Here is a 19669-nt window from a genome sequence, read left to right on the forward strand (position 1 = left end):
TCTCAAAAGTAATTATCCTGAGTGGAAAATGTTACACAAAACAGAAAAAGAGTGCACATTATATGATTCAGTTCATATAAAATTCCATAAAATGCAGAATGCTTAGTTACAGAAACCAAATCATTGGTTTCCTGGGGAAGGTACAGTTGGATGGATTCCAGGGTACAAAGGGACGCAAAGAAGCTTTGGAGGGTGAGAGTTAGGTTCATTATCTTGATTGTTGCAAGGGTTTCACCAGTGCATGTATTTGTCAAAACTTACAAAATTGTACACTTTAAATATTTGCAATGTCTTTTTTTTTTATATTTTTTAAGTATGAAATTATAAACATGTAAGAATATGAAGAGTCACATAACAAACATCCATGTGTCTATTACCTCTGTTTAACAAATGTTGACATTTTGCCATATTTGTTGCAGATTTTTAACTTTTCAGATATATTAAGTCCCCTTTTCTCCTCCCATTCTTCAGCTTCCCTAGAAGTTACCACTTTGGCAGTGATATGTATCAGAGCAGCTCCATTGTTCTAAAGCCAGCTTCCTCAAACCTTCTGGCTTCCTCAGAAAGCTTATGGCTAGAAATATAAGACAAGAATTTTGCTAGCAGATAAGGAGCTTGGAGCATGTAAGCACAAACACATGTAGCCAAAGCAAGCCGAAGATCAGGTTTGTGATGGTAGAATTGGTTAGTTCGCTTTGAGCAAAAACTGGAGGCTTGGAAGACAGGAAAGTTCCCTCCCCCTCCCCTTCCTGCCTCCAAAAAAAAAAGAGATGGGGGAAGGAAGGCAGCAAGAGTAGCAATGATCATTCTGAACATGTCGAAGGGATCCAGCAAAAAGAAACCAAACATAGGACCTAACCAGAGGTTGAGGGTGGGCTGATGGATGTGGAACTAGCTACTAAAGGAGAGCCTCATCAGTGCTTATTTCATGAGGATGTGATTCTATTAGTAAATAATTGTAGAGCGCATGCTAAACTTACCTCATTGATCACGCCTATGAACCTAGTTGTTCAGCATACGAGATAGTATCACAGAAGAGGTTTCATGAGGAAGTTGACCCATCGTGCAGATACTATATGGAGTTTTAAGTCCAGTCAAACAGTATAATATTTGATCCTCTTTTATTTTTAAATCAAGCATTTAGGAGAACTTAAGAAAATGATGGGTTTGTCGTATGTACGGAAGTATATCATCAAATCATGATGGCTTTGGAGTAAACTCTCTCCCAAAACTTTAACCACTCTTGATATAGTGAGAGGTACTCTTCCACAGCCTTAGTTTAAAGAGATGCATTAAGATCAGGTGCAAACTGATAAGGTGCTCTCTATATTATAAGTACTTAGAAGTATTAATATTTTGAGTACAGCCAATTGCTGTGTTTCTGGAGGGTAGGAAAGTTTCTTGGGAGGAGGTTTTGTTTTCAATCTTTGAATCACTGATTAATTTTTCACAAAGATAGCCACATTATACTGACCAGAGAAATAATCTCTGATTAGCTGCTTGTTCTCAGATTTTGTTACCTGGAAACAATACCCACTCAGTTTTCAGCCTCTTACCAAACTCACCAATGTCTAAACTAAAGTGTTATAGCACATTTAAAGTTACAGTTCCTGCAATTGAATATTTGTCTTTGTTATCCAGAAAGCATAAATAGCCAGAGTAACTCATTATGCATTATTTTGATTATATTTTAATAATGCTTATTTCCCAACTCATTTTCTTAGTTTTAAAATTAATTGGAGAAACTTTACTTAGCACATTGTGGTTCTCCTTTTGTCCTTGTTCCTTCTTTTCCCTGACCTATGCCCCAGTTCAGACATTACCACATCCTTAATGTCTATAATTCACCTCCTTCTGCTTCCACAACTACTACCGAAGTCTAGCTCCTTAAGACCTCATTGTTGTGGCCTCACTTTTTGCCAATGTTGTACTCATTCAACTACCAAAAAAAAAATTATTTTTGTTTATCATTTTAATCATATTCTGTTCCTTCGAAATCTCCAGTGTTCTCTATTATTTATTATACACGATCCAATGCTCTGTAGTAGTCTTCTCACGTCTACTCCCAACCCCTAGTCTTTCTTAACTGTGATTGGCCGTTCTGGTGTGGTCTTCTTACCATTGCTTATTACCTTTGTTTTTTTCCATATTGTTTTCCTCACCTTTGCCAGTCTGAGTCCACTGCTACTTTGAAAACTAGAGCACCTCCCCTCTCACACACACACAACTTTTCCCATGCTAAGCTGGATACTACTCCGACTCTATTTTACATTTCCTCAGCAATATTTTGTAACATTCTGTTTTCCTTATGTATATGTTAATATGGAAGATCTTAAATGCTTTTTATTTATAATTGTTTTACCAGTCCTACTGTAAGATCTTTGAAGGGAATGAGCCTATCTTTTGTTTTGCTCTGTTTCCTTGATAAATGTTTGTTGCTGACTGACCATACTTTCCAGCCACACAGTTTAAATATCAACAATGATGAGTGAAAAAAGAATATATAGGAGAGTAAGTGTGTGGTAGTTCGCTTTCTCTTTTACTTGCTCTTTTTTCTTCTCTGTTTGTTGTCATTTACCTACACATGCTGTTGTCTGTTCTTGCTGTCCTACTTCACCTGAACCGGGGAGAAATCATTTCATTTATTTTGTCCCTTTGGACACATGCATATTATTCTAAGGAACCATTACTACTTCTTCTAGTTTTGCTCTTTACCCTGATCATGAAAACAAGTTCATAAAAGGCTGACACGAGATTAGAGTAAGGTTTGTATATGAAAAACCATTGCCCTTGAGTCGATTCTGACTCAGCCACCGGACAGAATAAAACTGCCCCATAGGGTTTCCAAGAAGCAGCTGGTGAATTCGAACTGCTGACCTTTTGGTTAGCTGCCAAACACTTAACCACTGCACCACCAGTGATCCTGTATTCATGAGGGAATGTTTAAAAAACAAAAAAAAAAAACCCCATTGCCATCGACTCGATTCTGACTCATAGCGACCCTATAGGACAGAATAGAACTGCCTTAGAGGGTTTCCAAGGCTGTAAATCTTTAGGGAAGCAGACTGCCACATCTTTCTCCCTGGAGCAGCTGGTGGGTTCAAACAGCTAACCTTCCAGTTAGCAGCCAAGCTCTTTAAACACTGCGCCACCAGGGCTCCTTATGAGGGAACATAGGGGTAGCTAACCAACATGGAGTTTGATACTTCCTCAAATTTTTGGAAGGTAAATAGGGCAACAGGGTTTCCAGACCTACAAAACATCCCCAGAGAAAGACAAATGGTTTGTGAGCCACAGTTAAGTAATTATGTTACTAACTTCTGGAACATTTTTAGGACAATTTAGTAAGCTGACAGAGGTGAACAGATCTACTTGATTTTTGATCTTCAGCAGGTGCCCAACCACTCCAAGCTGATCCTTAACTGCAGCTATAAGTGTTAACGATACTTACCTAACTTGCAGTAATATTGAATTTAATAATACGTATCAAGATACTTGTGCTGCCTACCATGAAGCTAATGTTTCCTTTAAAAATATAAATTTATATCAACATTGATAGTAGTTGTAAGACACTAAATAGACAATAGGTAAGTGGTAACTTTGGTGAAGGGTAAGACAGTACACAATACTGGGGAAGCCAGCACAACTTGTTCAGGGTAAGGGCATAGAAGCTCCATGGACAAATCCAAACTCCCTGAGGGACCAAATTACTGGGCTGAGGGCTGTGGGGACCATGGTCTCTGGGAACATCTAGCTCAATTGGCATAGCATAGTTTGTAAAGAAAATGTTCTACATTCTACTTTGGTGAGTAGAGTCTGGGGTCTTAAAAGCCTGTGAGCGGCCATCTAAGATACTCCAATGGTCTCACTCCTTCAGGAGCAAGGGAAAATGAAGAAAACTAAAGACACAAGGGAAAGATTAGTCCAAAGGACTAATAGACCACGACTACCTCAGCCTCTACCAGACTGAGTCCAGTACAGCTAGATGGTGGTACCCAGCTATCATCACTGACTGCTCTGACTGGGATCACAGTAGAGGGTCCCGGACAGAGCTGGAGAAAAATGTAGAACAAAATTCTAACTCAAAAAAAGACCAGACTGACTGGCCTGACAGACTGGAGGAACCCTGAGAGTATGGCCTCCAGACACCATTTTAGCTCTGCAATGAAGTCACTGCTGAGATTCACCTTTTAGCCAAAGATTAGACAGGCCCATAGGACAAAATGAGACTAAAGGAGCACACCAGCCCAGGGGGAAGGAGTAGGAGGCAGGAGGGGACAGGAAGGTTGGTAATTGGGTACCCAAGGTCTAGAAAGGAGAGTATTGACATGCCATGGGGTTGCTAACCAATGTCATAAAACAATATGTGTACTAACTGTTTAATGAGAAGCTAGTTTGTTTTGTAAACCTTTATCTAAAGTACAATTTAAAAAAAAGAATAAAAATCCTAAAAAGTTAACCATTTAAAAAAAAGAAAAGTAGTTTAAGAGTTGGAAATTTTTTAATGTATTTGTTTATCGTAATACTAAGGAGATAATTCTGTGTTTTTTATCCAGCCTTCTCTATTCTGCCTACCTGCTTTCTGCCCTCCTACAAAGAACTCAATTTTCAGAGGAGACATTTTAACTCAAATGATATATATATATAATTTTGAAGAAAAAAAATCATTTAACAAGTAAATAGTATTATTTTAGTAAAATATATATAACAAAATACTTGCTATTTTAACCATTTGGAACTGTTCAATTCAGTGACATTAATTATATTCACCATATTTTGTAAGTATCACCAATATATTTTCAAATGTTTTTTATCCCCCTAAACAAAAACTCAGTACCCTTTAAGTAATAAGTCTCCATTTCCCCCCAGCCCTTGGTAACCACTAATAAAACTTTTGTCTCTATGCATTTGCCTACAGTTAAATACTATTATTGCCATTTCTTCATTGTTTACAATTAGATTTGTTGGAATAGAACTTGTAATCTTGTGTATTAAAAAGGCAATTAAGACCACTGATTTCTAAATTTCAAATTGAAGTTGACATTTAAAAAACAGAAAAATGATTAAATAATTTTCATATTCAGAAATCTGTATTCTCTCTGATATGTACTAAGACTTATAGTTAACATTTGAATTTAAAATCAAACTGGAATGAAATTTGATGCTTGTATTTATATGAAAGGAAAAGTGAAGAAATTTAATTTACAGCTTATATTATAGTAAAAGTTCATGCTACCTAGCACTTATTGATTCCTGTCATATAGAAGATGGTTTTCCTTATTATTTGGCTCTTATTTTAATAGATTATTAAATAGAATATTTACTGTAGTAAGTTTTATGTGCAAAATGCTATTTAATAAGAAATTCTGTAAATAATTATAATTTCTTCCACTAGAGGGCTCTCTTAGAAAGGCTTTTCCTTGTTTAATGTCAGCGTATTTCTATACACCTTTCGTGACAGCTGAACTTTTTCAAAATGAATTTCAGAAAAGAAATAGTACTTACTAATTTCTCCCAGAATATATACTTACAATGTAAGCTTTCCTGAGATTTTGGTGAGGGATGTTTTGTAAATTTTGCCCCTTTGTCCCCTTTATGTCTTATATAGATGGAATATTTTCTATTCTTTATTAACTGTTAAAGGCTAGACTCTAAGTAAAAATGTAAATAAAGCCTTTTTCTCTAGCTTGACTTTACAACATTATCTTACATAATTATACTCTCCCCACAAAATAAATAAAAGCTCAGCAAGAATTGTGGTGTTAAAAAAAAAAAAAAAAAGCTGTTTGAAGAAGTATGTCACAAACACGTACGTAGAGAAAGAACATTTTCTCAGATGGAGATTTTATTCAACATATGCCACTAAACAGAGGGAAACTGTTGAACGAGGTTTGGTCCTCCTAAGCCCAGGGCGTAAACAGTCAACTCAAGAATATTTCTTTCCCTAAATGTTCTAATATTTTATTTTAGCCAAGTCCAGAGGAGTAGACATTAGGAGTGTTTAGTTTCTATCTAGCTGTCCCTTGTTTTTTATATTTGCCTGAGTACAGTGGACCCTAGAGAGAAGAGTAGGGATGAGTAGAAGTCTTTAACCTTTTTTTTTTTTTAATTTTTCTCAGTCTGTAGCAACAGAGGGATTAATTTAATAAGGAACCATAGTACTAAGTGATTAGTGCACTCACTCACCCCTCACTTATTGAATGGTTAGGTTCCAAAGACCAGGTCGTTGTGCAAAAATCAGTGTTAAGCAAAAATGGAGGATGACCACATCAGATCACAAAACAGAGGATGACTGTCATTATATAACTGCCAAATTACATCATTACATAACTGCCAAACCACTGAGAATCATGGCCCAGCCAAGCTGACACATAACCTTAACCATCACAGCCAGCATTACTCTTGCCTTGTAGCTTGGCATTCATTACTGCCCAGTGTACTTCGTTAATGCACAAAATAGTTGGATAGTACATTTTTTAACGTGAAATGTTGGATAATGAGATAGTTGGTGAGTGAGGAATAAGGGTACAAGGGTTGCTTATATTTTCATTTCAGTCCGGTTTATGTCCTTTTATTTATCATAACTATTGTTTTGGTTTAGTTTATTTGTTCTCATGCTTGTATGCATAAAAATCACCAGAGGCTTTGTTAATAATAGAGATATTCAGGCCTTGGTCCCAGAGACGTTAATGGAATAGTTCTGGTATGTGGCTAGAGTATTAATGTTTTAACGATACCCACTCCCCACCCAGTATTTTTGTGCAAACCAAAGTTTCAGGTTTAATGGAAAGTGCAAACTAGAGCTGTTGTCTTTCTCTGAACAGTCACCTGCTAGTTCTGTTACCTTGGGCAAGCTACTTAATATCACTGAGCCATGTCTAAAAGAAGAGATTATACCATTATTTAAGATTGTTATAGGGATTAGATTAATTCATATATACGAAAGAAACCAAACCGGTTGCCATCAAATCAGTCCCAACTCATGGCAATCCCATGTGTGTCAGAGTAAAACTGTGCTCCATAGGGTTTTCAGTGGCTGATTTTTCAGAAGTAAAATCAGTGAAGATGGACCTTTCTTCTGAGTTGCTTCTGAGTAGACTTGAACCTCCAACCTTTTGGTTAGCAGCTGTAACTGTTTTGACCTCCCAGAGACTCCAGTTACATATGTTGTTAGTTGCTGTCGCGTCGGTTCCGACTCATAGCGACCGTGTGTACAACAGAATGAAACACTGCCTGGTCCTGCACCATCCTCACAATCGTTGTTGTGCTTAAGCCCATTGTTTGCAGCCACTGTGTCAGTCCATCTCTTTTAGGGTCTTCCTCCTTTTCACTGACCCTCTACTTTACCAAGCATAATGTCCTTCTCCAGGGACTGATCCCCCCGATAACGTGTCCAAAGTATGTGAGACACAGTCTCACCATTCTGCTTCTAAGGAGCATTCTGGTGGTACTTCTTCCAAGACAGATTTGTTCGTTCTTTTGGCAGTCCATGGTATATTCAATATTCTTCTCCCTTGGACCAATTATGTATAGGATAGTGGTTATAGCAATGCTTGGCCCACAGGACACATTCAGTAAGTCAGATGTCCTCCTCATTACAGGTGAAACTTTTGCCATCTGGTCCTTGCCCAGCTTTCTACCTTAATCTTTTACATCCTTATAGATACCTCCGTTCCAACCAAATATTAGGTTACTTGTTTCCAAAGTAAGTGGGTGATTGAGGCTTCTATGCCTTTACATCCATAATCACCTATACTTAGAATGCCTTCTGCTGCTTCTCCGTTAGTAGTTTCTTACATGTTCATTAAGACTATTCAATTGTCATAGCTTCCATGATGACTACTCTTGCCTCCCTGCATTCCCTGCCCCCACCACGCATACTCTTCATTTCACTCCTTCCGATCTGCTCCCACTGAGAGGCATCATGCTGTAATGAAAAGAGCATGTGTTCTATAAGTACACACGGATGTGAATCCTGACAGCCTCTTAGTAAATGTGAACTTGGACAAGTTGCTTAATTCTTTTTGTTTTTAATGCGCAAGATGGGACAATATTACTGTACGGTGTTATTGTGAGAAGTAAAGGGGATAATGTAAGTGAAGTACATAGCCAAGGGTCTAGCATGCAATAAGTGTTCGTTAAATAGTAGCTGTTCCTGTTATGGTAATGATTTATGTATCTTTCTCCTTCACCTTTCTCTGTTCAGTATGCAGTATAGTACTGGCACTTAATAGGTTCTCAGTAATTATTTGGTGAAGGAATGAATGAGTTCATGAGTAAATGATAACTACATGAAAGATACGTGGAAACTATCAAACACTATTTAAAGGTTCTACCTGCATTTGAGTGCTGCGTTTTCTGACAGGAAGCCTACGTACTATGTATTTCAAATTTTATTAGAGTATGATTATATATAGCTAAGTTAAATCAATTCAGAAAAAGACAATTCAATTTAAATTTCAGAGCTCTTATGAATTAGAGAAATGTGCTGATGTAAAGTTTAAGTTCAAATTTAACCTTCATAATGAAGGCTATCATGGTTTGAGATGTGGTTTCAGATGATTTGTTTATCGTAATCAGATTTCAGTAATTTATTTGTTGTAATGTGATGTTTTAATAAAAGAGCCCTCTGATTTAATGATAACATTCAAATTTTCAAAATATTGCTTTTTCTTGTAATAGCAAAATTTCATTGAATTGGATGAAAATAGACAGAGACTGTTGCAGAAATGCAAGGAACTTATGAAGAGAGCTAGGCAAGTATGTAACCTCGGTGCTGAGCAGACTGTTCCTCAAGAATACCAGACAGTAAGTATAAACTGTATATAATGCCTCAGTTACCATATTTAACACATTCCTTTTAAGCTCACAGTGTGTTAGGCATTGTAATCAGCCATGAAAAACATGCTGTGCCATGAAAAGCATGGGATTTTTTTTCCCCCATTTTTAAACTGAATGTATATAATTTTAATAGATTTTCTCTACTATATTCAAACTCAGGCTTAATCAGTCTTACTACTTAGTACTAAATTTCTTAAAATGTGTGTTAACTTGCAGAATCATTGGTACAATAACATTCATTGTTCTAATAAAAGCAGGTTTTTCTCCCCAAGCTACCTTTAAGAGTTGGAGTTGGAGTTTTTCTACAAGATGAGATGTAGTTTTTCATGGAAACAGTACCAGTAATTGGTATATTAGAAATAGTAACTGGAGTTGATATTTAGAAAAACAAAATTGAAATAAAAACGTTTTCCTAGAAGTTGGGGTGCTTAATTGGTGTTCAGTGGAAGTTGAATCTTCAGGGCTAGCATCTGCCAATAAGGAAAGGTGAAAAGAGCCTATCTTTATTTCTGTTATATTTTATATGCTTACAAAGCCCTGAGTAAAATGAGGAAATACTACCCTTTAATCTAAGTTTCACCATAATAATTACATAGCCCTGTGACCCTAGGCTTTATCTAATAGGTTGGAATGATACTGTGCCTACATGCCTACTCTCAGAATAATGTCAAAATAAAATTAGGAAATGTATTTCTAAATATCATATTTGCATGGTTTTTTTAATCCTTAATTTCAAACGTTACCTATATCAATAGATAATAAAATGTCTACTAACTGTATAAACAGAACTGGAAAATGACTAATTTGAATTATAATTTTCAAACCCTCAAAAATTTTATTCCATGATATCAGACAGAGAGACAACAGAGAATGACTTTGACTATTTGGGTACATAGGAGTCATTTAGTAGGTATTTGTAAAACAAGTTAAGGCATTTATTTCTAAATATATGCTAGAACTTCTCCAAAATACATTGTGCTACCATGAAATAAGTAATTAGTACAATATCTGTACTACTTTTTCTTTCAGGAAGTAGCATGATTCAATCCTTGATAAGTTATACTGTTTTAGAAAGGAACAAAATTAGAAGATAATTCATATATTCATTCATTAAAAGTGTATTACTTGCTGTATATCAAGCACTGAACAAGACAGATATACTTTCTTCTCTACTAAAACTTAGATTCTAGTTTAGAGGGTGGAGCAGACAATAAAACAACAAACAAATCAACAAGCAAGTAGATAATATCGGGTAGCGAGAGGTGCTAAGAAGAAAAATAAAACAACGTAAGGGAATAGAGTGACAGGGATGGGAGGTTGGTTAGGGAAGGCTCCTGTGAGAGGATACTACTGTAGATGAGTCCTGATTGAAGAGAAGAAATTAGTGAAGATTTGAGGGGAAAGTATTCCAGGCAGAGAGAGCAGTACAAAGCCCCTGAAAGCAGAAGAATGTATAGCATGTTTGGGAATAGAAAAAAACTCAGTGGATCTAAAAATCTAACTGGCAAAAACCAAATCATGTAGGGCCTTATAAACCATACACGCAGTTTGGGTTCTATTCTTTTTAAGATGGAACCCATGGGAGGAGTTTAAGCAGACGAGGGATGTGACTAATTTCAGCTTATAAAAAAAGCACTGTAGCTGCTATATGGAGAATACAGTAGGAATTTAAGAATGAAAGCAAGGAGATCGTTTAGAAGGTTATTACTTTGGGCCAGGCAGGAGATTATAGTGGCTTGGATTAGGGTGGCAGCCGTAGAGAAAGAAATTGATAGCTTCGGAGTATGTTTTAATGACAGAGCCAGCAGGACTTGCTGATGGATTTGAGGTGAAGGGTAAGAGAGAACTCCTAAATTTTTCACCTGAACAAATGCTGATGCCATTTACTGAAATGGAGACGATCAGATGAGAAATAGGTTTGCTCAAAGGGATAGGGAAAGTGAGTGAAATGAAGATTTTTGTTTCACCATCTGACGGTGCAATGGTTAAGAGCTTGGCTGCTAACCAAAAGGTTGTCAGCCGCTCCTTGGAAACCCTCTGGCAGTTCTCCTCTGTCCTTGTAGGATCGCTATAAGTTGGAATCGACTTGATGGCAACGGGTTTGGTTTGGTTTATTAGAGTCAAGTGGAGACATGAAGTAAGTGTTGGCAGATGAATTCAGAGCTCAGTAGAGAAGTCAGAGATTCAGCAAAATATACATTACATACCAAAAAAATTATTGAGATTAAGTTATCATAATATAATGTTTAAGATCCTTTTCAGGATTTCAAGACTCATTTTGTAGCTTGTAGTGTATGGACTTCGCAGGTTGTACTAGGCAAAACGGTATACTGCTTGCCTCCCTTTGTAGGAAAATGTCTGTTCTAATTTGTCTCTGTGGCATGGACTCAGAAGATAGTACGGTGGTGAAATTCTGTCAAAGTAATTGGATTCTTAGGATGCTTTTGTAGTTCTTCATAATTATGGTATAAAGTTCTAACTTCTTGCTCTCTTTCAATGCCCCACATATTCTGGACCCATTCTACCAATTCAGCAAGTACCCACCATTCCAAATGGACACAACTCCTCACCCCCCATGGTATGCAGTGCTCATTCTTTTTTCCAAGCTCCCATTCCCCCTTCTCTGCTTTTCCCTAGCCATTTGCTTTAAGGCCCAGAACTGAATTCTAGGTCTCTGAATTCTCTTAACTCTCTTGTAGCATGAACTGATACTTCCTTTCTCTAAATTCCCATAGCCTATATGATGTGTACACTTATTTTAATTTTCAGCATCAATACACTGCCTTAAGGTGTTATCCAGTGTTATTAAGTGTGTACGTTTTGTAGTCTCTTAAAGTGTGAGCTTTTTGAAGGCAAAAAACCCTGTTTATAATTCCTTTGTATTGTTGTTGTTTGTTAGCATGCTGTTGATCACGTAGTAGCTACTCAGCAGATAATTTTTCGTTAAACCATTTGAATGTATTTTTACTATACTATCAGTAATGATGGACAATTTTTTTCCTTTAGGCTTTCCAAGATCTTCCGAACACATTGGATGAAATTGATGCTTTATTAACTGAAGAAAGATCAAGAGCGTCTTGCTTCACAGGACTAAATCCTACAGTATGCCTCTTTTCCTGTTCCCATTCTGCAACAGTCACCACCACCACCTCTGCACACACACACACAGACACACACACACACACACACACACACTTCCCTCTAGTACTTGCCTCCCACTCTGTACCAGAGCTCTTGGTAATAATAAGCTAGACAGCAGGAACAATGTGCTTTAAATGCCAGATTCTGAATCTATTAGAATTTTAAATAGATTCTTCCTAAGGAACACAGTGTTCTGTGCCTTTTCTTTATAAAAAGGATAGTAGTTGGGCTAACCTGAAATACTGTAATGTCTAATATTTTTTCAAGGATACAAAAACGGCATTTTCAGTATGTTATAAGAACATAAATTAATTGCATACAAACAATACAACACAATTGGTATTTTCAGTTAAGATTTTAATTGATGCAAAATTTTATCTAATTTTATCCTTTGGTAGATTTAATTTTTTTTTTCCTGCCAGGTTGTTGAGGAATACACAAAAAGAGAAGAAGAAATAGAACAATTAACTGAGGAACTAAAGAGAAAGAAAGTTGAACTGGATAAATACAGGGAAAACATTTCACAGGTAATTGTTTAATTTTTGTCTTTTTTTATCATACACTTATCATTAATGATATGAGAATTAGACTAATGTAAAATGGAATGATACGCTTTTAAGAGAAAAAAGTGCAGTGTGTGTTCTTATGGCCAAATTGATATTGCTGTTAAATTTGTTTTTTGTGAAATTTTGTATTGGAATATAGTAGCATTTCTTTTAAATTGTGTTTTTATATTGTTTTTAATTGTAGGTGAAAGAAAGATGGCTAAATCCTTTAAAAGAGCTGGTAGAAAAAATTAATGAAAAATTCAGCAGTTTTTTTAGTTCTATGCAGTGTGCTGGTGAAGTTGATCTTCATACAGACAATGAGGTAAAAGTGCGTTTCATATATGTTTCTTCGCAAGTCATTTTAACTATGTACTAAAAATACGAGTAAGTTACTTGTTTACTTAGAGTTACACTTAAAGACCGCCTATGGGATTCCATCAGGGTTGCTTTTTTTTTTTTTCCCCTTGATGACTTGAGATTAGTGACTAATACCTTACTAGCTCTTTTTATATCTGGTCTAAGTAATGATAAGTCAGCTGTGATAAACAAATGCATTGCTTCATAAATCTACAACTGCCCAAGTTTAAAGAGTCATTCACAAATTGGCAAACATAATTGAAATATAGTATGTATCAGTGGTTTTCCTTTGGTCAAGAATTTAAGAGAATTTCACACGAATGGAAATATTTGAAAATTTGTTACTAATTTCTTGAGCTAAAAGTTTATACATTGCCATTTTGGGTAAAATAAGTTTGCTGTTAAGTAGTGTGTAAAGAGATGAGCTAGGATTTCACTTGAAAAGGAGACATGGGTGGAGTTACACGTGAAACAAGAATGACTGTGTTTTCATCGTATGTAATATGGTTGCTTGGGCTCATTTTAGTGTTCTAATTTGGTATATGTTGGAATTATTTCCATAGTAAAAGTTATTTTAAAATAAGAAAAGACAATAAAGAAAATAATTATTTTATTTATACCTTGATAATTTTGCATTTTAGTTATGTAAATTTAAAGCAAGAAAGCACCTTCTGCCCTTTAACAGCTTTGTCCCATGACTTCTTCAGTTACTTCACGTGAGAACGTCATTTCACTTTCAGGTGCTAGTAAGATACTAGACCTTGCTACAGTAATTGTCATCTGCCCAGTCTTTGGGCTTTTAGAATTAAGGGATGTATTATAGTAATAATAATAACTAATATATAATATGCTTCCTCTGTGTCAGGCACTATGCTAACACTTTTGAGTTTGTTGTTTAATCCTCACAACAATCCTATGAAGTAGGTACTTTATTGTCCCTATGAAAACAAAGAAGCTGAAACTTTAAAGATAAAGTAACTTTACTAAAGGTTACTAACTGACTAGCAAGTGGCAAAATTGAGAAGCAAACTCCATACCTGACCCCAGAGCCTAAGCTCTTAAATACTGCCTCTCCTGTAAAAGTTATGTAGCTTTTATGTTGTTGTTAGGTGCTGTCTAGTCAGTTCCAACTCATAACGACCCTGTGAGCAACAGAACGAAAACTGCCCGATCCTGCTCCATCCTCACAATTACTGCTATGCTTGAGCCCATTTATGCAGCCATTGTGTCAGTCCCGTCTTGTCGAGGGTCTTCCTCTTCTTCACTGACTCTCTCCTTAACCAAGCGTGATGTCCTTCTCCAGGGACTGATCCTTTCCTGATAACATGTCCAAAGTATGTGAGACGTAGTCTCGCCATCCTTGCTTCTGAGGAACATTCTGGTTTTACTTCTTCCAAGACAGATTTGTTCATTCTTCTGGCAGTTCATGGTATATTCAGTTTTCTTTGCCAACACCACAATTCAAAGGCGTCAGTACTTCTTCGGTCTTTCTTATTCATTGTCCAGCTTTCTCATGCATGTGAGGCGATTGAAAACACCATGGCTTGGGTTAGGGGTCAAGCACACATTAGTCCTCAAGGTGACATCTTTGCTTTTCAACACTTTAAAGAGGTCTTTTGCAGCCAGTTTGCTCAATGCAATGCGTCTTTGATTTCTTGACTGCTGCTTCCATGGGTGTTGATTGTGGATCCAAGTAAAATGAAATCCTTGACAACCTCAGTCTTTGTTTATCATGATGTTGCTTATTGGTCCAGTTGTGAGGATTTTTGTTTTCTTTATTTTGAGGTGTAATCCATATTGAAGGCTGTGGTCTTTCTCCTTCATTAGTAAGCGCTTCAAGTCGTCTTCACTTACAGCAAGCAAGATGTTTCATCTGCATAATGCAGGTTGTTAAAGAGTCTTCCTCCAATCGTGATGCCCCGTTCTTCTTCATATACTCCAGATTCTCGGATTATTTGTTCAGCATACTGACTGAATAGGTCTGGTGAATAGGTATAGCTTTTATAGGATGAAAATTTGCTTATGAATAGCTTGATGAGACTCACAGTAACTGCAGAGTCTTTATCAAACAGCTTGACCAGATAAGACCTAAATATGATCAAGTAAACAGAATGTAGCTTGTGGACTTGACCTGTCATAGAAATCCCATTCTTTAATCTAGGTCATATACCAAAAACAGTTGATCTACCTTCAGCCATTTCAGGAGGTAGCGTTTGATCAAGAACCATGGTGCTGAAGGAAGAAGTCCAAGCAGCACTGAAGGCATTGGCAAGAAACAAAGCTCCAAGAATTGACAGAATGCCAGTTGAGATGTTTTAGCAAATGGGTGCAACACTGGAAGCGCCCACTCATCTGTGCCAAGAAATTTGGAAGGCAGCTACATGACCAACCAACTGGAAGACATCTTTATTTGTGCCCATTCCAAAGAAAAGTGATCTAACAAAATGCAGAAATTATCAAACAATATTAATATCACATGCAGGTAACTTTTGCTGAAGATTATTCAAAAGTGGTTGCGGCAGTACATCGACAGAGAGCTACCAGAACTTCAAGCTGGATTCAGAAGAGTGTGGAACGAGGAATATCATTGCTGATGTCTGATGGATCTTGGCTGAAAACAGAGAATAATAGAAAGGTGTTAACTGTATTTTATTGACTACGCAAAGGCATTCAACTGTGTGGATCATAACAAATTAATGGATAACATTGCGAAGAATGGGAATTCCATAACACTTAATTGTGCTCATGAGGAACCTATTCATAGACCAAGAGGCAGTCGTTCATACAGAACAAGGGGATACTGCCTGGTTTAAAATCAGGAAAGGTGTGCTTCAGGATTACTTCCTTTCACCATAGTATTCAGTCTGTATGCTGAGCAGATAATCCAAGAAACTGGGCTGCATGAAGAAAAACGGATCATCAGATTTGGAGGAAGACTCAACAGCCTGCGATATGCAGATGACACAACCTTGCTTGCTGAAAGCAAGAGAACTTGAAACACTTATTGATAAAGATTAAAGACTACAGTCTTCAGTATGGATTACACCTCAACATAAAGACAACAAAAACCCTCACAATTGGACCAATAAGCAGTGTCATAATAACTGGAGAAAATATTGAAGTTATCAAGAATTTCATTTTAGAGGCGGGGCGAAGATGGCAGAGTAGTCAGACACTTCCTGTGGACCCTCTTACAACAAAGAGCTGAAAAAACAAGTGAATCTATTATATATGGCAGTCTGGGAGCCCTGAACATCAAAGGCAGAGTTGAGGAACTGGACTGAGTGGCAGGGGGAGGGAGAGACAGTTTGGAAGCAGCGAGGAGTTGCCAGACCTGACCTGGCTAGAGCCTGAGCTGTTCAGGCCTGATCAGCTTGGGGGTGAGCGGTGAGGCAGGCAAGCATTGGTGCACGGGAGGCACGTTTTCTGCACCGGGAGAGACCCAGCACCAAAGAGTCTACACGGCCACCCAGAATCAGTGAGAAGCAGCCCTGGATCGGTGAAAGATAAGTACTTGCATACGGCATACCGTGCGGATCAAAAACACCCCCCTTAGGGAACAACTTCTCTCCCATTTACCTCCGTGCTCCCAGCTCTGCACTGGGTCCTGGACCGGCTTCAGCAATTGCTGAGTCCCCTGGGCCAGAAGTAGGATCTGTCACATAGCTGGAGCCATTCTCCCTGCCTTGGAGTATGAACAAATTAACGAATGGGGAAAAAATAAACTGCTGGCTCCCCTAAGCCAGGAACCCAAGGTAGGCACAGGTCCTTTGCCTAGGCAGAGGCATAAGGGATCCACAGACTTTGAGTGGCTTTCCCCCTGCAGAGACTTGTGTGGACCCATTCCAGCAGCGTAGGCCCTCGTTACCACAGTACAGCAAGGTATATACTGGAAGTCTAACTTCAACTGTTTCAGCTGTGAAATGGCAGGTTCTTGACATTTGACACTCCTCTGCCCATTAAGCAGGATCTTCACCTACCCACATCAAGGGCCTGAAGACTGGTGGCTCCACCCATGCCACCTAGCCACCTGTGATAGGGGCCCATAAATAAGAGGTGCTGCCCCCCAGTCCTTACAGCCAACAGCATTAGCTGCTCATAGTCCGGCTGCAAAACCCACCTACCTACGTGCTCTAGGGAACAGGAACATGCCTTCCTCCTGGACACTCAGGGGCAGACGTCAGCCCCCTGCCTTGCTAAGAGTGTCGCCGTGCCACAGCCAGATGCCTGTGCCTGCACCAATCACCCATACCTGTCTAGACTGTAAGTGAGAGCCTGTACCACACACTTGGTGTCTATCTACCTGGGCACCTGAGCTGAATCCATACAGGAGGAGTGGGTGGACTCCTGAGCTCACATACCTGTAACAGATATAACCACGTGGTGACAGGACACTAGAGCTTCAAAGGTGCCAATAATCAAACTAGCTCATATGAGCAGCATATTTGGGCATATCAAAACAAAACAAGAAGCTAGGACACGGTAAGCAAACATAAAATAAATACAATAACTTATTGATGGCTCGCAGACAGCAGTCAATGTCAAATCACATAAAGAGGCAATCCATGGTGGCTTCAGCAAGCTCCCAAAATGAAGAATCTAGAAATTTTCCAGAGGAGGAATAAAAAAGATAAATATACAGAACTCTTTAAGAAATTAGGAAGGAAGTTAAGCAAAATGCAGAACACACAGTAGAGTAAATTAAAAAGATTAGAGAAGAGCATAATGACAAATTTAACAGGCTGCAAGAATCCATAGAGAGACAGCAATCAGAAATCCAGAAGATTAACAATAAAATGTCAGAATTAGACAACTCAATAGAAAGACATAGGAGCAGAATTGAGGCAATGGAAGTCAGAACTAGTGAGACTGAAGGATAAAGTACTTGACACCAACTTATTTGAGGAAAAATCAGACGAAAGGATTTAAAAAAATGAAGAAACCCTAAGAATTATGTGGGAACGCTATCAAGAGGAATAACCTACAAATGATTGGAGTACCAGAACGGGGGATAACAGGAAATACAGAGAGAATTGTTGAAGATTTGTTGGCAGAAAACTTCCCTGATATCATGAAAGATGAGAAGATACCTATCCAAAATGCTCATTGAACCCCACATAAGGTAGATCCCAAAAGAAAGTCACCAAGACATATTATAATCCAACTTTCCAAAACCAAAGAGAAAGAGAGACTTTTAAGAGCACCTAGGGTTAAACGAAAAGTCATCTACAACGGGGAGTCAATAAGAATAAGCTTGGAGTACTAAGCATAAACTATGCAGGCAAGAAGGCAAAAGGTTGACGTATATAAAGCCTGTAAGGAAATAAACTGCCAGCCAAGAATTATATATCCAGCAAAACTGTCTCTCAAATATGATGGTGAAATTAGGGTATTTCCAGATAAACAGAAGTTTAGGGAATTTGCAAAAACCAAACCGGAATTACAAGAAATACTAAAGGGAGTCTTTTGGTTAGAAAATCAGTAACATCAGGTAACAACCCAAGACTAGAACACAGGATAGAGCGACCAGATATCAACCCAGATAGGGAAGTCACAAAAGTAAGTCAAAGCTAAAACACTGAAAATGGGGAAACAGATGTTAATATGTAAAAGATGACAACATTAAAACAAAAAAAAAGGGACTTCAAAAACGTAGACATAGATTTTTCATATGGAGAAGAAGTCAAGGCGATATAAAGAAATAAGAGACTGCTATAAACTTAGAAAAATACAGGTAAATATTAAGGTAACCACAAAGGAAACTAACAGTCCTACAAGTCAAAATAAAAAACTGGAAAAATATAAAGACTCAGCAAACACAAAATCAACAAGAAGGAAAAAGATGAAAGGAAAATACATATAGAAAAGTGACTCAGCACAGAAAATTAAGTGGAACAAAGAAGCTGTGAGCAGCACACCAAAAAAGACATCAAAATGACAGCACTAAACTCATAACTATCAATAATTACACTGAATGTAAATGGACTAAATGCACCAATAAAGAGAGAGTGACAGATTGGAAAAAAAGTATGATCCGTCTCTATGCTGCCTACAAGAGACACACCTTAGACTTAAAGACACAAACAAACTAAAACTCAAAGGATGGAAAAAAATATATCAAGCAAACAGCACTCAAAAAAGGGCAGGAATGGCAATATGAATCTCTGAGAAAATAGACTTTAAAGTAAAATCCACCACAAAGGATAAGGAAGGATAGTATATAATGATTAAAGGGTCAGTACACCAGGAGGACATAAGTATAATAAATATTTATACACCCAACGACAGGGCTCCAAAATACATAAAACAAACTCTAGTGGTACTGAAAAGAGAGAGAGACGGCTCCACAATAGTAGTAGGAGACTTCAACACACTTTTGGTGAAGGACAGAACATCCAGAAAGAAGCTCAACAAAGATACGGAAGAGTGAAATGCTACAATCAACCAACTTGATCCCATAGACATATACCAAACACTCTACCCAACAGCAGCTAAGTATACTTTCTTTTCCAACGCCACATGGAGCATTCCCCAGAATAGACCACATGTTAGGCTAAGCCTTAACAAAATCCAAAGCGTCGAAATATTACAGAGCATCTTTTCTGACCATAAAGCCATAAAAGTAGAAATCAACAACACAAAAAGCAAGGAAAAAAATCAAACACACGGAAAGTGAACAACACCTTGCTCAAAAACTACTGGGTTATAGAAGAAATTAAGGGTGGAATAAAGAAATTCATAGAATCAAATGAGAATGAAAACACATCCTACCAGAACCTTTG

The 19669-nt window shown here is 37.6% G+C and overlaps 1 protein-coding gene across 4 annotated transcripts in view; it reads left to right on the forward strand.

The window, feature by feature from the left end:
* The window catches only part of SMC5 (structural maintenance of chromosomes 5), a 103057-nt gene that overhangs the window by 65011 nt on the left and 18377 nt on the right, over nt 1-19669 (forward strand). For 3 of the 4 annotated variants that reach the window (XM_004375800.1, XM_023730852.1, XM_023730853.1), the window contains 5 exons: nt 8683-8808; nt 11375-11419; nt 11848-11943; nt 12405-12509; nt 12733-12852. In XM_004375800.1, the coding sequence (XP_004375857.1) occupies nt 8683-8808; nt 11375-11419; nt 11848-11943; nt 12405-12509; nt 12733-12852 (492 nt within the window). The remainder of the gene's footprint in view (nt 1-8682; nt 8809-11374; nt 11420-11847; nt 11944-12404; nt 12510-12732; nt 12853-19669) is intronic. The other variant, XM_023730851.1, reaches the window with a different exon arrangement.

The sequence above is a fragment of the Trichechus manatus genome, unplaced genomic scaffold (genome assembly GCF_000243295.1).
Source record: "Trichechus manatus latirostris isolate Lorelei unplaced genomic scaffold, TriManLat1.0 scaffold00038, whole genome shotgun sequence".
Lineage (NCBI taxonomy): Eukaryota > Metazoa > Chordata > Mammalia > Sirenia > Trichechidae > Trichechus > Trichechus manatus.